The 17,069-nt window shown below is 37.5% G+C and overlaps 1 protein-coding gene across 4 annotated transcripts in view; it reads left to right on the top strand.

Moving 5' to 3' along the window:
- VPS41 (VPS41 subunit of HOPS complex) overlaps window positions 1–17,069 on the top strand; it is a 123,516-nt gene that overhangs the window by 71,271 nt on the left and 35,176 nt on the right. For all 4 annotated transcript variants that reach the window (XM_075493560.1, XM_075493557.1, XM_075493561.1 and 1 more), the window contains 5 exons: window positions 701–767; window positions 9,082–9,179; window positions 11,569–11,698; window positions 13,425–13,540; window positions 15,128–15,184. In XM_075493560.1, coding sequence (XP_075349675.1) covers window positions 701–767; window positions 9,082–9,179; window positions 11,569–11,698; window positions 13,425–13,540; window positions 15,128–15,184 — 468 coding nt within the window. The remainder of the gene's footprint in view (window positions 1–700; window positions 768–9,081; window positions 9,180–11,568; window positions 11,699–13,424; window positions 13,541–15,127; window positions 15,185–17,069) is intronic.

Genomic DNA, 17,069 nt, shown 5'->3' with positions numbered 1-17,069 from the left:
TGTGCGCTGCAGACTGACTATGCTTTGCTCAGACCAGCACCTGACATGAGTTTGTTACAAGCCTGTTAGCTGTTTTCTAATAACAGACTGCCACATCACTGCACAGTGGGAAATTAAAAGTGCTCGGTAGGAGTAGATGGCAATGGAGGGTAAAGTGAGGTAGGTGAAGCGTAAAAAGCATTTGGAGCATTAAACTTAGAGTTTTACAAATAAGGAGGTTTGTCCTAAGTTTGGCATCTGTCTTCCCCCTTGTATTCTGCATGCTTCAGAACATTTGGGTATTTGCATTTCTTTATATGTACATACTCTCCTCCTGTTATTGGGAGTGGCAATAGTATCTTCTTACTGAAATTGTAAGGTTATAAGACGCAAAGTGTGAGAAGATACCAAAACCAAACTCACATATATGCTACTCTGAAGAAATCATAGTGGGCAGATGTTTTCAGATTTCTCTCGTGTGGTCCATCTTCCTTCTCCTCTCCCAGCATATTTATAAGGCTGTGGACTTACAGCTATGACTTTCCTGTCTGGTTTTCTTCTTCAGTGATGCATCATCACTGTTTTACAGCCTGCGTTTTTCAACATACAGAAATGCATGTCCGAGAATGCCTCAATAAGAAAAGGAGTTTCTGGGAAAAGTTAGTATCATTTTAGGAATTACAGTTTGTTCATCATAATGATCCAAATCTCTGTTTCCTAGATTTGTTCAGTAAAAGAACGGCATGCCAGTGAAATGCGTGACCTTCCAAACCGCTATGTGGAAATAGGTATGATTCTATGAATGCGCTCTTTTTCAAAATTATATAAGCTTTAAAGGTCTGTTTCCACATTCTAGCCTGAAAAAGCTGTTACAGTTCAGAGGCAACATGTAGTTGTAACATAAATGTCTCCTCATTTTTAGTTGATGAGGTTGTCATAATGTCCTCCTGCACAGGTTTGGTTTTTTTTTTTATTTGTAGAGTCTCAAATTCTGTGATCATCTAAAATCAGAGATCCTTGTGTGAACAGTGGATGTCTTAACTTTTCCTTCATGCAGATTCCTACAGACAGCTTGGTTTTCATCTTGGTTAAATGATGATCAGTATAGTAGGAAGGAGAAAATAGATGCTACTTGATTTATGTGTTGTTTGACTATACTCATAACTTTTTTCTCTCTCTTTTTTTTTTTTAAACATCTCTTTGGTACAGTGCTAGAAAATTGATTTGAATTTCTTTTTGTTGCCTTTTTTGCCTCTGCATTTTATGTTCTCCTTTGCTTTCTTATTTGTCTAGTTTAGGTGATGTGAATAAATTTAATTTTTGCTGATTAATGGAAAAGGTCTTGACAAAAAGTGTGTATTAAGTAAAGCGTAAAATGGAATTCATAGGAAATTTGGAGGGGAAGAGGGAATGTAAACAAAAAGTCACAACTGTCCCCAGAAGCTTCTTCTGGGGAAATGACGTATCTATGAAGAGCTAGTGCTGGGAAGATAAACAGGCCCTCTGGGACTCTGCAGACTGGAGTGGACAACAGTTTGTAAACTTTGGTGCTCCCTTATCTTGACTGTAATGTTGTGAGATTGTAGACAAGAGTGTTCAAGCCAGATCCTGACTCATGTCAGATTAGAATGGTGCATGGCGTAGGTGTATACTCTGCTTTCTGATTTCAGGAACGAACCATTTTAAAATAGCCCTGAAAATCAACTAGGAGACTTGTTAAACTCTGTAGGAACTCTGGATACATAGACACGGTGGCATGCCTGACAATTAACTGAGACCTGAAAGCTTTTTGTTGTTTAAGATTACGTAGTCCCAACAGAATAATTAACTGTGGAATTTGGGGGATATTTGAGAGAATTTTGTCAAGGAGAAGTTCAGTCTTGAGTTTTAGCCTCACATCTTTTATATAATATTTTCTGTACCTGTAAGTAGCTTTTAGAAAACAATTAAATGGGGTTGTTTACGTAGTGAGAAGTGAACAGAGGCAACTTATACTTCAGCTGTAAGGTGTCTATGTGGAGGGAGCTAGTATTACGTGACTGTCTATTGGAACTTCATTAAAAAAAAAAAAAAAAAGCTGCCATCAGACTAATTAGGTGCAGACCTGAAAGTTAGAGATTTTTGTGGAAGTAACCTTTTCATCTTACAATTTTTAGCCTAAAATCTTCTCTGTATTCTTGAGGACTGGCTTTTTATCTCACTTAACCTGTTAACAATGTGTCTGAGATTTTTCATTCTAGTTTCAGGTCAGAGCACTGAAACAGCTCTGCCAAATGCTGTCAGCAGCACTCATTGGAACGTGGGTATTAGATTGGGAGGGAAAAGAGGGAGACATTATTTGTTCAAGTCTCAATATAAATTACAATAGCTTTTGATGTAATCACATAGAAGGTCTTCTTGAGAGCTGTGTGTCATGCCATAGCACCTATTTCAATTTTATTTCAACTTTACTTTTCAAAGGCATCGCTGGAAAGTCTGGTATTATTAATGGGTAGAGCAGCAGCCAGTATAGTTTTTTGCAAGACCATTAATATCCTAAGTGGATGTGTAAGCTTTCACTTTACATTACACTTTCGTAATGTAAAGAATTTACACAAGGCAGGACTATATCCTTCAGCGGCAGGATAGCTGAATATCCTTTAGATGTTTTGGCTCATAACATCTTGGCATCATGCTTCTGAAAAATGAAACCCGTAACAGTATAACTTTTGTCATGTTTAATTTTTTTTTTGTTTGGGTTTGGTTTTGTTTTTTTTTTCCTTCCTGCTCTTACAATTTTGCAAAACCAGAGATGAAGTAGGAGACTTCATACTCTGTTCTCTCCTCATCAGGGTAATACTATGGAGCTTATGACAATATAGTGTTTTCTCGTATCTCAAAGGTTTCAGATTTATACTCTTTTAGAGCCATTCTGAGGGCCTCAAAGTTCCACAATAATATCATAGTAAACCATGATGGCATCAGTAGATCATAAAAGTTTCTTCAGTGGTTTGCAGCCCAGTGAATAAGGAAATAGATCATTTCCTGCATTGCAAGTTAGGTACCTAGGATCCTGTGTAACAAGGTCCTCCTCATCTTCTGGTGCTGTCTTGACACATAGCCATATGTACTCTGAGTCAGGAAATAAATATGGTATCTACTGTGATGCTAAACCAGATGGCCCATAATGTGGGAAAGTAACACCACTAAACGGTTCTAGCTGTTTTATTTTAAAGAAGATAATGCCATGATTACACGTAAGAGAAATTAGATGAATTACACAGGTCTCATGCACTGAGATCTGTGTGGCATTGCTAATTTTATTTACATCCTTCAGTATATTAGTGGTGCTTTTCTTCAGTAATCTTTTCCATTGTCTCTTGTTATATGTTACAGTTCATTGCCTGCATGGGTTTTCATTCAGTGTCGATGATAAACTCCAGTGAAATGTTTCTATTTAGGTTTAAATGTATGTTAGCTAAGCGGATTCTATCAGTTTAGCTCTGTCAGCTACTGCTGTGAAGTACTGTATTGATTAAAAAGTATTGGTATTGAATTACAGGCTTAACATGGACTAAATGCCGTTGTGATCCTTCTTAAAGAGTGCTTGACCTCTGTGCTCGCTCCTGATGCGTGTACAAAAGCTGTAATGCTGGACAACTTTGGTCTGAACAGGGAACCCTTCCTCAACTCGAGCCCGTGAGAAGGATGGTTGCTAAAGAACTAATTAGTACTTTGCAGTTAATATGACGCCTTTTCGAAGTGAAAGGAGGCATCTAGTCTTCGATGGCTTTGTCAAGTAGCTCGGGATTTTATATACTTTTATAGAGAAGTACTTTATCTCTGCCTCAGTTACTCAGGTTGTTAATGATAGTGGAAAATAGAGATTAACACTGGAAGTCAGTACAAGACTTGAAGTTGATTAGACACTTCCTATTCAATTTATTTTAGCCCAAATTTTATCTGAGGAATCTCAGCTTAATTCCAGGTGCCAACCAGCCAGCAATGCCTCTTGAGCACTTGTCTCCCCTCTGCATTCCCCCAAATTCCCCATAAAGTAGAATTCTGGTTTAAAAATTACGTGTTTTGTGGATATGCTTTTCACAACACACCTATATGTTTTGTGAGGGAATAGCTGTATAACTGCATGGCAAGTTAGCACCAAGCATTGAGATTGCACATTTTTATCTGAAAAGAAAACATGGGAATATTTATTTTTCAGTTTGTAAAGTGAGATACTGGGATCTACCATACCAGCATTTTTCTCTTTATATAGATGGAACTTAAAGCTTACTTAATGAATGTGATGAGCAGGAAATTAACTGTGACTAAATGTCATCAACTTTATATGCTGATTTATGCAAACATTTCATTGGAGCAAGTCTGCTACACTCTGAGAAGCAAAAGCAAAGAAAAAAGCCCAATCCATTTATATAGCTGAATCTACTTAGACGTTTGCTCATCCTCTTTTGCCACAAGCCAAACCGATCATTTATAAATTTATTGATAAAATTAGTCAAGACTATCAGACTCCTGAATATTTTTTTCTGTTGGTTAACAAAGTTTTCTCAGTTCAATATGTAATGGAAGAAAGAGTTTTTCAGAAAACCAACTTTGAAGCTTTGAAACTTAAGCTCCTGACTTTCCAGTTGTCATCAAGGATTCCATGGGATTTTCCTAAAGGTTGTGTGTGTCTGTAGCTAGAGAGTTGTACAGGCAATTGCTATATTTCTAAAGATGATTTTTATTGCTGTGTGAGATGGAATTAGGGGTAAGATGATTTCAGCACCATGGTAGCACTTCTATTTCACACAACCTGACTGCACGTAAAACAGCAAATTGTAACACTGCTTGCAGTAGACATAACATTTTTCTAATGTAATTGAAAGAGTAGACCTCACCAGATGGATTATTACTGGCATGATGAGGTAGTGGGCTTTTTTCCTGATGTTTCTGATTAGTGTGATACTGTAATTGAGAAAAATTGTTTGGTTTTAGTAACAAAATTCTTGCTCGTTTCCATTCTGTGCTGGTAGCAAGTAGTAAGGCAACAGCTTTCAGTGACAGAGGCTTTACAGAGTTTTGATTTTAAGCCTAGGTGGGTTTTTTTGTTCAATGATCATATTCAATTAACAGTATAATTTTCATTGCCCTGCTTTGCTTTAATGAAAATGCTCATCCTCTTTGCCCTGTGGCATTCGAAGTGATATATAGAATGATTGATTAATGGTTGCTAAATTTTCTCTAAAGCTTTTCTGAACCTTCAACATTTGAACAAAAATAAATTTGAGTATGACTTTTCCAACCATTTTGACTATAAATGAATAGCAGAGGGTGTGAATTCCAAGTTTGGAAGCATCAGTTTTTGCTAATCATTGATGTATAGGACCCGCCATCGATTTTTGTCTTACCCTGCTGCTCTTCCTACTGAAATTCAAGGAAAAGGATAGTCCATTAAAATGCCAAAATACATACATGATTAGGTAAATAGTTTCTTGATTTCACATGTAGTAGTAAGGGTAGAAAATTTGCAGGGAGTTCTAAGGATATTCAAGCCCAAATAAAGGACCTTCATGTGGGTTACTTCACTGCTCCTCCCCAGAAATTTACAGTTCCTTTTGAGTTGCAAATTTCTGTAACTGGGCACATCCTGAGCTTTCTGCTCAGGCTTCTAGTCAGAGGTAGGTCTGCCCTGGAAATTTGAATATACGAAGGCTGTTGAGGATTCTTATGGGAGATAGAAACCATTGATACAGAAATACTTAAATGCTGGGGCAGGTGCTCATATGTGAAGATTTTCAGAGAAAAATATGAATGTTAAAAAAATATAAGATTTGTATTTTCTTCAAGGATTATGTTGGATAGTACACCTAAAGGTAAGAATATTCTTTTATTTCAATAAAAATATACCATGTGTATGAGTTTATGCTTTGCGATTTGCTTCTATTCATTTAAAGACAGCTTAAGTGATACTTATATGGGACCTTTTCTGGTCCTCTAGCTGGAACTGAATTCACATACTGTGGAAAAAAGAAAAAAAAGACTTTCTATATTTTATATTGAATGCAACTGCATGAACATGATCATAGCTAATCAAAATATGCCATTTTGTATACTATTTTGTTTTGCATAAATAACCTAGCTCAGTAAAAGCACTGGTGGTGGAGATACCATCTTGAAAACTCTTAAGGGTATGCTGTACTGTGGCGTACAGCAATGACTGCAAATTTTGCAGATGTGCCTGTAGTAGCTGGTTGAAAGGTAATTTGGGAATGTGTAGTGGCATCACCCCAGCAGCTAACAGTGCACCAGAGTTCTAGGTAAGCTGGGCCAGTTCATGGTGCTTTGTGGCTCTGCTGCTGTTGATATATGAGTAGACTACCTAAAAATTAGCTTGTGTGTTGGCTTTTCTGTTTCTTTCATATATCATGTGGAATTAGAAAAACAAAAAAAATTATTCTTTTTCTCCACATATTAAGTTTCATGTTAATTCCCTGCATGCTAGTTCAGCTTCCTGCTTACTTCTTCAAAAGACAACGTTGAAACCTTGGCCTCATTGAAATCAATGGCCAAACCCTCTGATTGTAACCAGAATTTCACTCTATAAATCTGCAGTGGAAAAGCAGGCGCTGCTTTTTGAGATCTGATTAAATGAAATAGACTTCTTTTAGTTTCAGTCCACTTCATGTGTGTGGATCTTTAAATTCCAGAAAAAGTTGCTTTATAGTGTTTGGATAAATAATGTGGCATGTATTGTTTTATTTCTGTAGTGTGGTGTATTTCATACATTTCATTTAATGAACAATAATAAAAGATTTACACGTTTCTTCTTTTTGCTTCCTGGTAATTTGTTTGACAGCCGCACATAGATGCTGAACATAGAGTAGATCCAGTGTCAGCATATCTTTCATCTTCTCTTATGATAGGCATAAGCATGTATGACACATGGCCATAACTCGGTCATTCCCATTTACTTCAACACTATGTTTGTTTTAATTGTTTTGGATCCTTTCCAAATTAAGAGCATTTCTACAATGCCTCTATGTTGTATTTTTTCCCCCCCTTCATCACAACAAAGTGTCCAGAGAGTAAGTCAAATTAACCTAGTAGTGTTCTGTGCAGCTATAACTTCTATAATTTTTTTTCAGTAAAACTTTTTTGATTAGCTGCATCAAAGGTTTTTATCAGGTCAAGAAGCACTGTCTATGCCAGCTATTCTTTGTTCAAGGCTGTAGCAGCAGAGCTAGAGCATTGTGTTTCAACAAGGCCTCTTGAGGAGATGAACTGAGAGAAAGCTGAAAGTGAAACCAAGGAAACTAAACTCTATTTAAAAACAAAACTTGAAGTGATGGTTTTTATTTGTTTATTTATTTTTATCTCGCAGAAGGTACTACCATTTCATCCTAAATACACCATTATGTGGACATTAGAAACATTTTCACTGGCAAACAAACTAAAGTTCCAGTGAAAGTCAAAGAAACACACATGTTTTTTTAAAACTGTCCCCATAATCTTTATAAAAAGGTACCATTCATCACACTGTTTTCCTCTCCAAATTCAAACCACAATATTTGATATGCCTTTGATGGCCTTCCCTTGTCACTTTTTGAAGCTGAAATGAAAGTTTCTTTGCTTGTCCTTCCAGCCAGCATTATGGATTTGACTTTGTTTTTTCTTTTCCATGTTTTTCCTCCTGCCTTCCATGTTCTTTTAAAATGCCAAATACTAAATTGTGAACTGGGAATACGATATATTATGTAGAAGTTTCTGACATGGTTTGTTTAAAATCATCACTCAGAGCAACATGTGACACAGTCAAAGTAATCTCATCAGTCTTGCGGGCTAGAACAAAATAATTATGTACAGGATTACAAATGTGAGCCTATTCTCTCCTAGAATAGATTGAGTGCTCTACCTTTGTGCTGTGCTGTGGTCCCCCAGTGATGTCAAAGTGTCAACAGTCATTAAGAGAAAAACAGTATTTGCTTATTCATTGAGAGACAGGTGTCAAATCTGTACTTTACTTGACAGTATTTTTTTCTTCTTTAGCAGGAGGATGATTATTTCTCCTGTTCCTTCTTATTACCTTAGCTAAAGAAAGTTAGCTTTATTTTTAGGGTCATTATGCTGCATTTTCTCTTTGCTTTACTAAAATAATCAGTAACTATTTTAGTAAACAGTAGATATTAGTAATGTAGCATGCTAAGCAGTAAGCAAGGAAACTTTTTTTTCCCCCTACCTGTGCTTAGATTCTCCTATACCCATGTTTTGAGAGAAAATGATGATGCATCTGATATTTTTGTAAAAGCTTATAGATACAATTTTTTCTAATATAAGCACTTGGATGATTCCTGTTTTGGGCCCCATGAGAGAGGAGCCCACAAAAGGGCTTCCCAGATGTTGAATGCCTGCACTGTAAATCCAGCAGAATAAAACTAAATACCTGTTTCTGTGGCAGAGGCCTGCTTTAATGAGCCTTTTTGTAAATACAGTTCAGCTCTCTCTTTCTTTCTCTTTCTCAAAATAGTAATCACGTAACTGTCTCGGTTTTAGCAAACTACATTTTCAGTTTTATGAATAAGAAAAGGGACCATTTAACCATATATTTTCTTTGTAATGAGGGTATCTGTAAATCTTCCTGTGATGTTTAAAGCGATGATAAATAAATAATGATCTTTGTGTTTTCATATATCATACCAATAGGTGTAGCACGTGTGATTCCCTTATGGCCCCATGAACTTGCTGCGAATATGCAAACCAATGAAGATGTTCTATTTATTGCCTATTTTATTGAGTTTGGTTTTGGTTTTGCTTCCTTTTTTTCAGTGTGATTACTGAAAATCAGGCAACCATTCATTTCAAATGTTTCATCCCTAGCATGTCCTGGAGCACAAACATTTCTTCTTGCAAGCTTTAATGGAATTTAATCTGTTAAATGTAATTTTTCATCGTGCTGATCCAACTGGGAAGTCTGTAGATTTGTTATATGTATTGAGTTTTCGTTTCTCTGAAGTGCTACTGCATGCTGTTGATTGCCACTGAAAATCAGTTGTGTGTTTTTCTTAGGAAGTAGTTCATACACATTCATTTATTTAACGATCTGTTGTCTTTCCTGTATTTCAGTTTTCCAGTTTGACACCGAATTCTATATCAGTGGACTTGCGCCTCTCTGCGACCAGCTTGTTATACTTTCATATGTAAAGGAGATTTCCGAAAAAACGGTAATTGTTTTTATGTTACAGTTTCTTCACAGCACTAAATTGCCCTGTGAGTTGGGGCTTAAACTAGTCACATAGATCTGATTATCTGTGAAAGAATTTGCACTCCGCTGGTAGTGAACAGAAACTCCTCTGACCTATAAAATAAGGTCAGTGGAGGTGATGTTGAAGACTGATGTACTTACCTTTCAAAAGTCCTGTCTGGGTTCCTTTGTTTCTTGCAGGAAGCATAGAAGGGCTCTAGGTAGTCTTTCTCTCTCCTTTTTCATCCCTTTCCCCCCCCGTCTCTTTTTCTCTCCCTTTTCTCTCTCTCTTTCTGCTATTTCTGCACTGGATGAAATAAAGGATCTTTTTTAGCCAGACGAGCGGCTTGCTGACACTGCATCTTGGAAGAAAGGAGAGTAGTGAAGTTGATCAACTCAAGCAATAGGAGTCACTGTGGCGGGGTGGGATGCATGACTGCAAGCAAGTGGCATCATTGTCTCCCTCGCTTCCAAGGCCTTTAGTTGTGTACACCCAGATACGTGTGTAGATAGGTAGAAATTAGAATTCATGTCAGCCGTTTTTACTGCACACGGGCAAGTGCCATGTCTGTCTCCGACATTTATTTCATATTGCCAAATAAAAGGCGAGGCAGTGGAGGAAATCCTTGAAGTTGCGGTGTGAGAATGGCAGATGCTCTTGATCATCTCTTTGATAGTACGTCTGCATTAGACAACCATCACCATAGTAACCTTAAGCAACTGGGTGCACAAGTTGCTAGGCAATGAAATGCTGTAGGTTCAAACAGATGCTCGAGCCTGCTAAATCAATAGGGTTAGCTTCTAGCTCTGCTGCAGGATGTCAGATTATTATTTCTTTATTTATATTAAGGAGAAAAATAATGTCACAGCAGTGTTTCCCAAGAGAGCCAGTACAGTAGTCCTCTGGTGTGGGAGAGTTGGTGAAAGAAAAGGAGGCGAACAGATGGGATAAGGAAGGGGGAGGAAGAGGTGGGTTGAAATGCTAGGGAGCAAGGAAATGGGGAAACCACTGTTAATGAAGAAGTAGCATGGGAAAGGAGCTAGTGTAAAGGAGGTAGTGACTGATAAAGGTTAAAGGCATTCTGACTGCTTCAGGAAAGAAAGATGACAAGAGAATTTCAGGTGATATAATGGTAATAGAACACAGGAAGGAGATTTTTTCATGTATTTGCTTTTAATTAGCCTTTTAAACAAACTCCGAACGCTGGACTTGATAACTTCTCAGTCCTCTGGGTAACTCTAGCAAGGAGATAAAAGTACTCTCCTCCCTGACACCATATCTGTGCCCTGGTGTGGTGGGAACCCCTCTGTTAGTGTCTTGGCTCCATGGACCCCGAGCTGCCTGAGCTTGCAGCAGAAGTGCTGCTCGCTGCAAATGCTGTTGGGTTGTGAGGGACACTGTTCTTCCTATGCTTGATTTCACAGCTTTCAAACAACAGCTTCCTACTTGTTACAAATTGGATCAGAATTGAACTCATGGCTTGCTTTGATTTTTTTTTTTTTTTTCGTTTGCACTGGAACAGTTAAATTGCAGAAAGACCCAAGTGGAGCTGTTGCTGAATGGGTGGGCTAGAGCTGTGTAAATCCACTTTATATGTCTCCTTGCTCTTTCATTCTGTATTTTGTTATAATTCACAGCCAGAACTAGAAAATAAGGGATTGTCTTGGACCTTGACTTAATTAAAAATACAGCTAGTTGAAGACAGTGATTTCCCTTGGATAGAAGATGAAAATCCATGATGTCATCTTACCATAACCACCTACATTGCACTTGAAAGTTCATGTTACTCTAAGATCATCAGCACAGCAAGGGTTTTAGATTATTCTCAGATTAATTTTTTCCCTCCTGCTGCTGGATGCTTAAAAGTGCAAACTTAAAACATCAGCTAAAAAAACCAACTTGATCTTGGTACCAGAATATCATTGATTCATAGAGCTCTGTCCTTTGGGGCCTGAGCCCAGCTGAGAATGTGTCTTAAGTTGTTCTGTTGCTTGTTGAATGCAATGGTTGATGATCATCTCTGATAACCCTGAAAACAACTGTGACCAAGAGCAGAAAAATAGTGAGCAAACTCAGGGGAAGGACTAGACCTGTGTCTTGTCTAAACCTTCTTCTCTGCATTCCAGGGAAGCAATCCAAGAGTAGGAATACCTTCCCTTTGTGTTTCAGATGTGATTACAGCTACTGTGTGGAGCACAACTTTGCAACTGGAACTTGTACGGTTCACAACTGAGTACCCGATGCAAAGTACTGGACCATTAGGAATGTTTGCAGCTGTTGAATTTTAGCCTTTTTTGTAGATTACTGTCAGTGGGTGTTGCTAACGTAAATCGTGTAGGATGCAACTAAGATGTTTGCGTTTTTCTAGGAAGTGGAATGTTGTGCAAGGCCCAGACTGGATATTGTACAACCCCTGCCTGAGTCCTGTGAAGAGATCTCTTCTGATGCACTAACAGTACGAGGATTTCAGGAAAATGAATGTAGAGATTATCATTTAGGTAGGTGTTCTTAATATTGTTTTGTTTTATTTTCATAACTTGGTTAAAAAAGACCTGATTGGGAGGACTTAGCCTCCTTTTTCCTTTTTATGTCATCTCCTTGAATAACTGTCTATAACTGCTTATGACACTGAAGTGTAAAGTGGAAATCCACAAGAACCAGTCACAGGAAGGAAAACAAATGTGCATATTTAAACATCATGATTTGTAATGCCATCTATTAAGTCAGACATACTGGGAAGGCAGAAATATAGATCTCATGTAATGTCCAGTATCATGGAAGGCAGTACCTTTGATGGAGATGTATTCAACATGTGATCCGTAGGAGCTCTTGTGTCTCTTTGGACACAAAGGGCTTCAGGAACAGTGAAATGAGTGATACAGTGTCTGGAAAAGCTGCTTTAGAGACAAAGATTGAATAAATGTCATTTCAACAGTAAGATGCACCTGGATCAACTTAAAAGGGTCACACTGATATTTAGCTTCCCTGTAACTGACAAAGCTGTTGGCATATAACAGACCCCAGAATGGTCAAATGTAATTAATAGAAACTGGAGTTTGGCAAGTTCAGCCTAGAAGCTAGGTTTAATTATGTAACAGGCAGGGAGATTAAGCCCTGGCACAATATATACCAGTCTTTTAAATAAGATGGGATGGTTTTCTGATATATGTGTTGTAGTTCAGAAAGATGCATGGCAAAGCTGATGCAGAATTCCTTGGTGAAGATTATATAGCCTGTTTTATACAGAAACATTCCTTCTGGCTTTTAAAATCCATGAATCTGATTTTTAAGCATCTTCTCTGGCAGCATGCTTCAAATCATAGGCTTGGCAGGCCTCTTTGTGTACATCAATGCCCTTAAGCCACTAGAAATGTAGTATATCTCCCCCTGATCTCCAAAACATCTCTGCTGCTATCAATAGAATTGGGATTTCTTTATACCTGTCCCTAAGCAGAACATTGATGCCCACAGTTGTACTTTTATGCTTAATGAATATTCTAGTTAATCTGACAAGTCTAAATTTTTTGGATGGCTTTAAAACAAGCATTATTTTGTTAATTGCTTATCAGTTCAGGTGTGGATTTGTATGCATGTATAGATACAGATAAAGGATGGGGGATGGTTTTCTTTCCTGTACCTACAAAATATTGATGTTGTTTCTTCATGGGTTCTGTGGAAATAATAACTATTCTGAACAGTCATCTTCTGTGTTTGATTTTGCCTTTAAGTACATTTTTACTTTGAGCTTACTCAAAAATAAAGGCTTATGGTATAAGCAAATGCATTATACATATAACCTTAACTTATAGCATTGCAAATGCATTGCTGTAATGATGTGCTATGTCCCCAGGGGTTATGGCATCTATCATTTATGCTTTTGATGGCCTTGACCTTGATGGGGAGGATAAGTTTATTGCAGGCTATGTAGTGTAATAGTCCTCTAAAAGTATAATAATGTGTTCTAAACCATCATAAAGTTTACACATAGTGGATGAATCAGAATTTGCAATAAGCTGTAGTGATTTTTTTTGAAAGCTATTTTGCCATTTAAACCAGTTTTAATTTATTGGATAATACAGCTTCCCAAACAAGCATGTTCTGCAGGAGTAGCCTTGCTGTCTTCCTTGCATCTCCTCTTTTTAAATTCCCCTCAAGGGTGTACTAAAAAGCAGAGCTTTACTTAAGGAAAATATAATAATAATAAAACTGTGTATGCATTTGCAGAGTATTCGGAAGGTGAATCACTTTTTTATATCATCAGTCCAAGGGATGTGGTTGTGGCTAAAGAGCGGGACCAAGATGACCACATTGACTGGCTTCTTGAAAAGAAGAAATACGAAGTAATTTTTACAACATTCTTTCCTTCAGGCTTTCCTGGTTTGGAAATTGGGGTGGCATGATGAACTTTGCTAGGTCATTTGGATTGGATACTTTCTGTTCCTACAGTCATTGACTAAATGCTTGTAAAGGGTAGGAATTGACTATACATCTCTCCATCTCTCTGGAGAGTTAGTCTTCCTACTGAAACAACTCATCTGAATTGCACCCAGGTGAGGTAGCTGAATTAGATGCTGTGAATACTGCCCTCAGCATCAGATACGAAATGTATTAGCTGTCACTGAAAATTATTAAAGCTGGTTTTTGGTTTTAAAGCAGCAGAAGAGTTAACTAATGAGCTACATGGATATTTTTCTAGATCTATCCCAACTAAAGAGGGAATGGAAATGGACTTGGTGGGTGATACTAGATTTTTCCCATTCTGTATCGCTTCCACTATAGAATGAAAAGGTTGTGGTAGGGTACTGTGCATTGCTCTGCGTTACTTACCTTCAGTGTTGAAGCTTTTAAAAGTAAAATAATACGGGCTCGAACTGTAGGTATTGGTGCTGAAAGTGGTGTTACTCACAAACAAGCAGAGCCAATATTTAAAAACAAAGGTATACAGCTCCCTTGGAAAAAAGCAGCTCAGTATTTGGTTGCATAAATACTGGTGTGTTTAAGCATGTATGTCTGAACACCTAAAACAATAATAATAAATTCTTACAGACAATATCAACATGCACCCAGTGTTCTGGATTCTGATGTCCTGCAGTTAATGACTTGGAACACTTGTTACAATGCATAAAGTAACTTGCAAATTCTTATTTACGTGTTATTTGTTGGAAGCCCATTATAAGAAAAAAAAATGTGGGAAAGCCATTCAGCATGTATTCCTTTTGTTAATGCAATCATTATATTCCTCATGCACATTTGTTTAAATCCTTGTGGATGCTTTTGCATCTGAATAGCAAACTCATATGATGAGTGCAGTTTTGCAGTTTATGTAAATCACAGCATTTGGTCCCTGAGGACTCCAGTAATTTGCAAGTGACAGCTGTGCGTGTGCCTTTGTGAAAGCCATTCAAGGTAGTAGATAGCTTGTGTGTTATGATGTATGTTAAAGGTTTCATTTTGTTTGTAAAAGTGCCAGCTTTGTTTCTGTAGATTTGAAAGAAGTAGAAGATTGGCAAATGACACTTAAATATAAATCAGTCTGACTGGAGAAGAATTTTGGGCTGGGGAAGTGAAAGGTAGCCTTCCCCCACCCCCTTTCCTGATGATTTTTTTCACAGGTTTTGGTAGCGAAGGGTTCTCATTTGAAAATGATCCAATGCGATTGCATTGCCTGTTTCGTTGTAATCTTGCTATTTGATTCTAATATAGTAATGTGGAGTGAACCCAGATGGAAACAAAAATAGTTTTCTCTTTGGTTGACTGCTTTTGTTTGAGTATGAATTCAAAGCTGTTCATCCAACCATGGCATTAAAAATTCTAGTGCTTCAAACACCCTGCTCTGAAAAATAGTTGATTTATGCAGTTCTAGAGCTTTCTGTATTGAAAGTTTGTGTATTTGGCTAGTATCTCAGTTTTCTACTTTTTGAATATAGGAAGCTTTGATGGCAGCTGAGATAAGTCAGAAAACTATAAAAAAGCACAAGATTTTGGTAAGTCTCAAAACTTCTTTTCAAAACAAAATATCTGATTTCTTTTAGAATGCTGTGAGATGCTACAAATACATTCCAGTATTTATCTGTATTGCACCAGACAATAGCTGTTAGGCATACTCCAACTAGCATTCGATTTTCTGGTTTTGACTGCAGAACAGGAATGTTAGTGTGTGAAACACGAAAGGATCTGGATTTTATGAAGGTGCTATTGACATTAAAAAGAAGAGAATTGCACTTCTCTGCTGATGGGGCTTTTTTTTGCTTTTACTTTTGTATTAAAGTTGCTGTTGTTTCAAGTAACATACAGTATTACAATATTAGAGATTGGGGGTGGGGTGTGTGTGATATATTTCTCTTTAACTTCTATCATGTGCATGTGACAGGGTTTTGGCAGGAGTTTGAAAGGTGTGATTGGAAGACCTTTTAAATGCTATCGATATTCAGTTGCAGTTTCACATCTAGCTTTCTCATGCTGCTTTGCAATTCTCATTATTTTACATAGTTAAGGTCCTTTTCTCCTGTATAGTTATTTCCCATGTTTATAGTCCCTTCACAGAGTGGCAAAGGATATCAATATTTAAGACAAAAGGGGGGTTAAGGTAACAGCCACAAAAGCGTCGCTAATTCTAGCTCTTTTTTTGTTTAAATTGACCTCAGTGTGAACACATTGGTATTTCATTAATACTGCTGCTTCTTTAAATGGAAGTTTGTATTTAAGTACAAAGTGTTAGACGACGTGTTTAATTTTTAGCCAGGTTACTGCTATAATATGCTCACTGTATATCAGTAAGTCTTAAAAATTCTTTTCTTCTTGTGTAGTCCAGAAGTTGAATCAAGACCTAACGGCATGCCATCACCTATCACAGAGTTTGTATGATTTAGCTGCTCTGTGACCCTTGCAAAAGATGTAAAGAATTCTTAAAGGAGGTCCTGGCAATACAATAAGGGGGGGGAGGAAACTTTTCTCTTGGTTTGCAAAAACTTGCTCCACTAGGATGAAATTCATTGTGGGTATATACAAGCAGAGCTGTTGAGTGTTTGGTCTCTAATGCAAAACCCATGGAGTGTGTTGAGGGAAAAAATGTTGACATCAAGCTCTAAGTGAAGGATTAGTGGTACAGGGATTTAAAACAACTCATGCTCTTACGCCCAGCAGCAACCAGACCAATGATACCACACTGACACCACTTGAGGAGTCTGGTGGTCTTGGGGATTTTTTAGGTTGCAGTAATGATCACTACCCCTCTGCACCTCTTGAGTAGAATGCAAGGGTCCTAAACAACCACAGATGTATGGCTTCTTTCCTTATACTGTCTTCTCTGCTCACGGGGGAGCTGGCCCACAGGAGAGAGAGAGTGCCACAAATCTTCGTTCTTGAGAATGGTGAAGTTGAAGGTACAAAGGTGGTTCCTATAGTGGAATGAAATCCTAAAATCTGGTGTATGTGCATGAGGTTTTGGGTTGTTTTTTTTTAAAAAAAAAACTTTGTAGTAGATTGAACAATTGAAGTTTTAGGTACCTCAGTTCATATTCTGTTTGCTCAGTACTGTCCTTGATTTTGATAAAAAATGTTGTGTTGTACCTCAGAAGACCCAAATGTTTTTTTTTGTAAGAAACAAGGACTTTTTTTTTTTTTTCCATTGTATAACCCTCTTTTTGGCTGCAAACAATGTGCTTTTAGTGATATGATTCTTAAGTTATGCAGTGGGTACACTGGGCTGCGTTGACCTTGACACCAGCATTGGGATTACAGCAGAAGGCATGATTGTTTCACCAAAATTTTAATATATTAAATGCCTCCCAAAATAATTTTACAGCTGAACTGTGTGATAAACGCTTGAGAGGGGAATTTAGTATGTAATAATATGTAATAATTTTGCTA

This window comes from Mycteria americana, chromosome 2 (assembly GCF_035582795.1).
Source record: "Mycteria americana isolate JAX WOST 10 ecotype Jacksonville Zoo and Gardens chromosome 2, USCA_MyAme_1.0, whole genome shotgun sequence".
NCBI classification, from domain to species: Eukaryota; Metazoa; Chordata; class Aves; order Ciconiiformes; family Ciconiidae; genus Mycteria; species Mycteria americana.
Note: the sequence above shows the minus strand (reverse complement) of the source record. Positions and strands in the feature narration are given on the sequence as shown.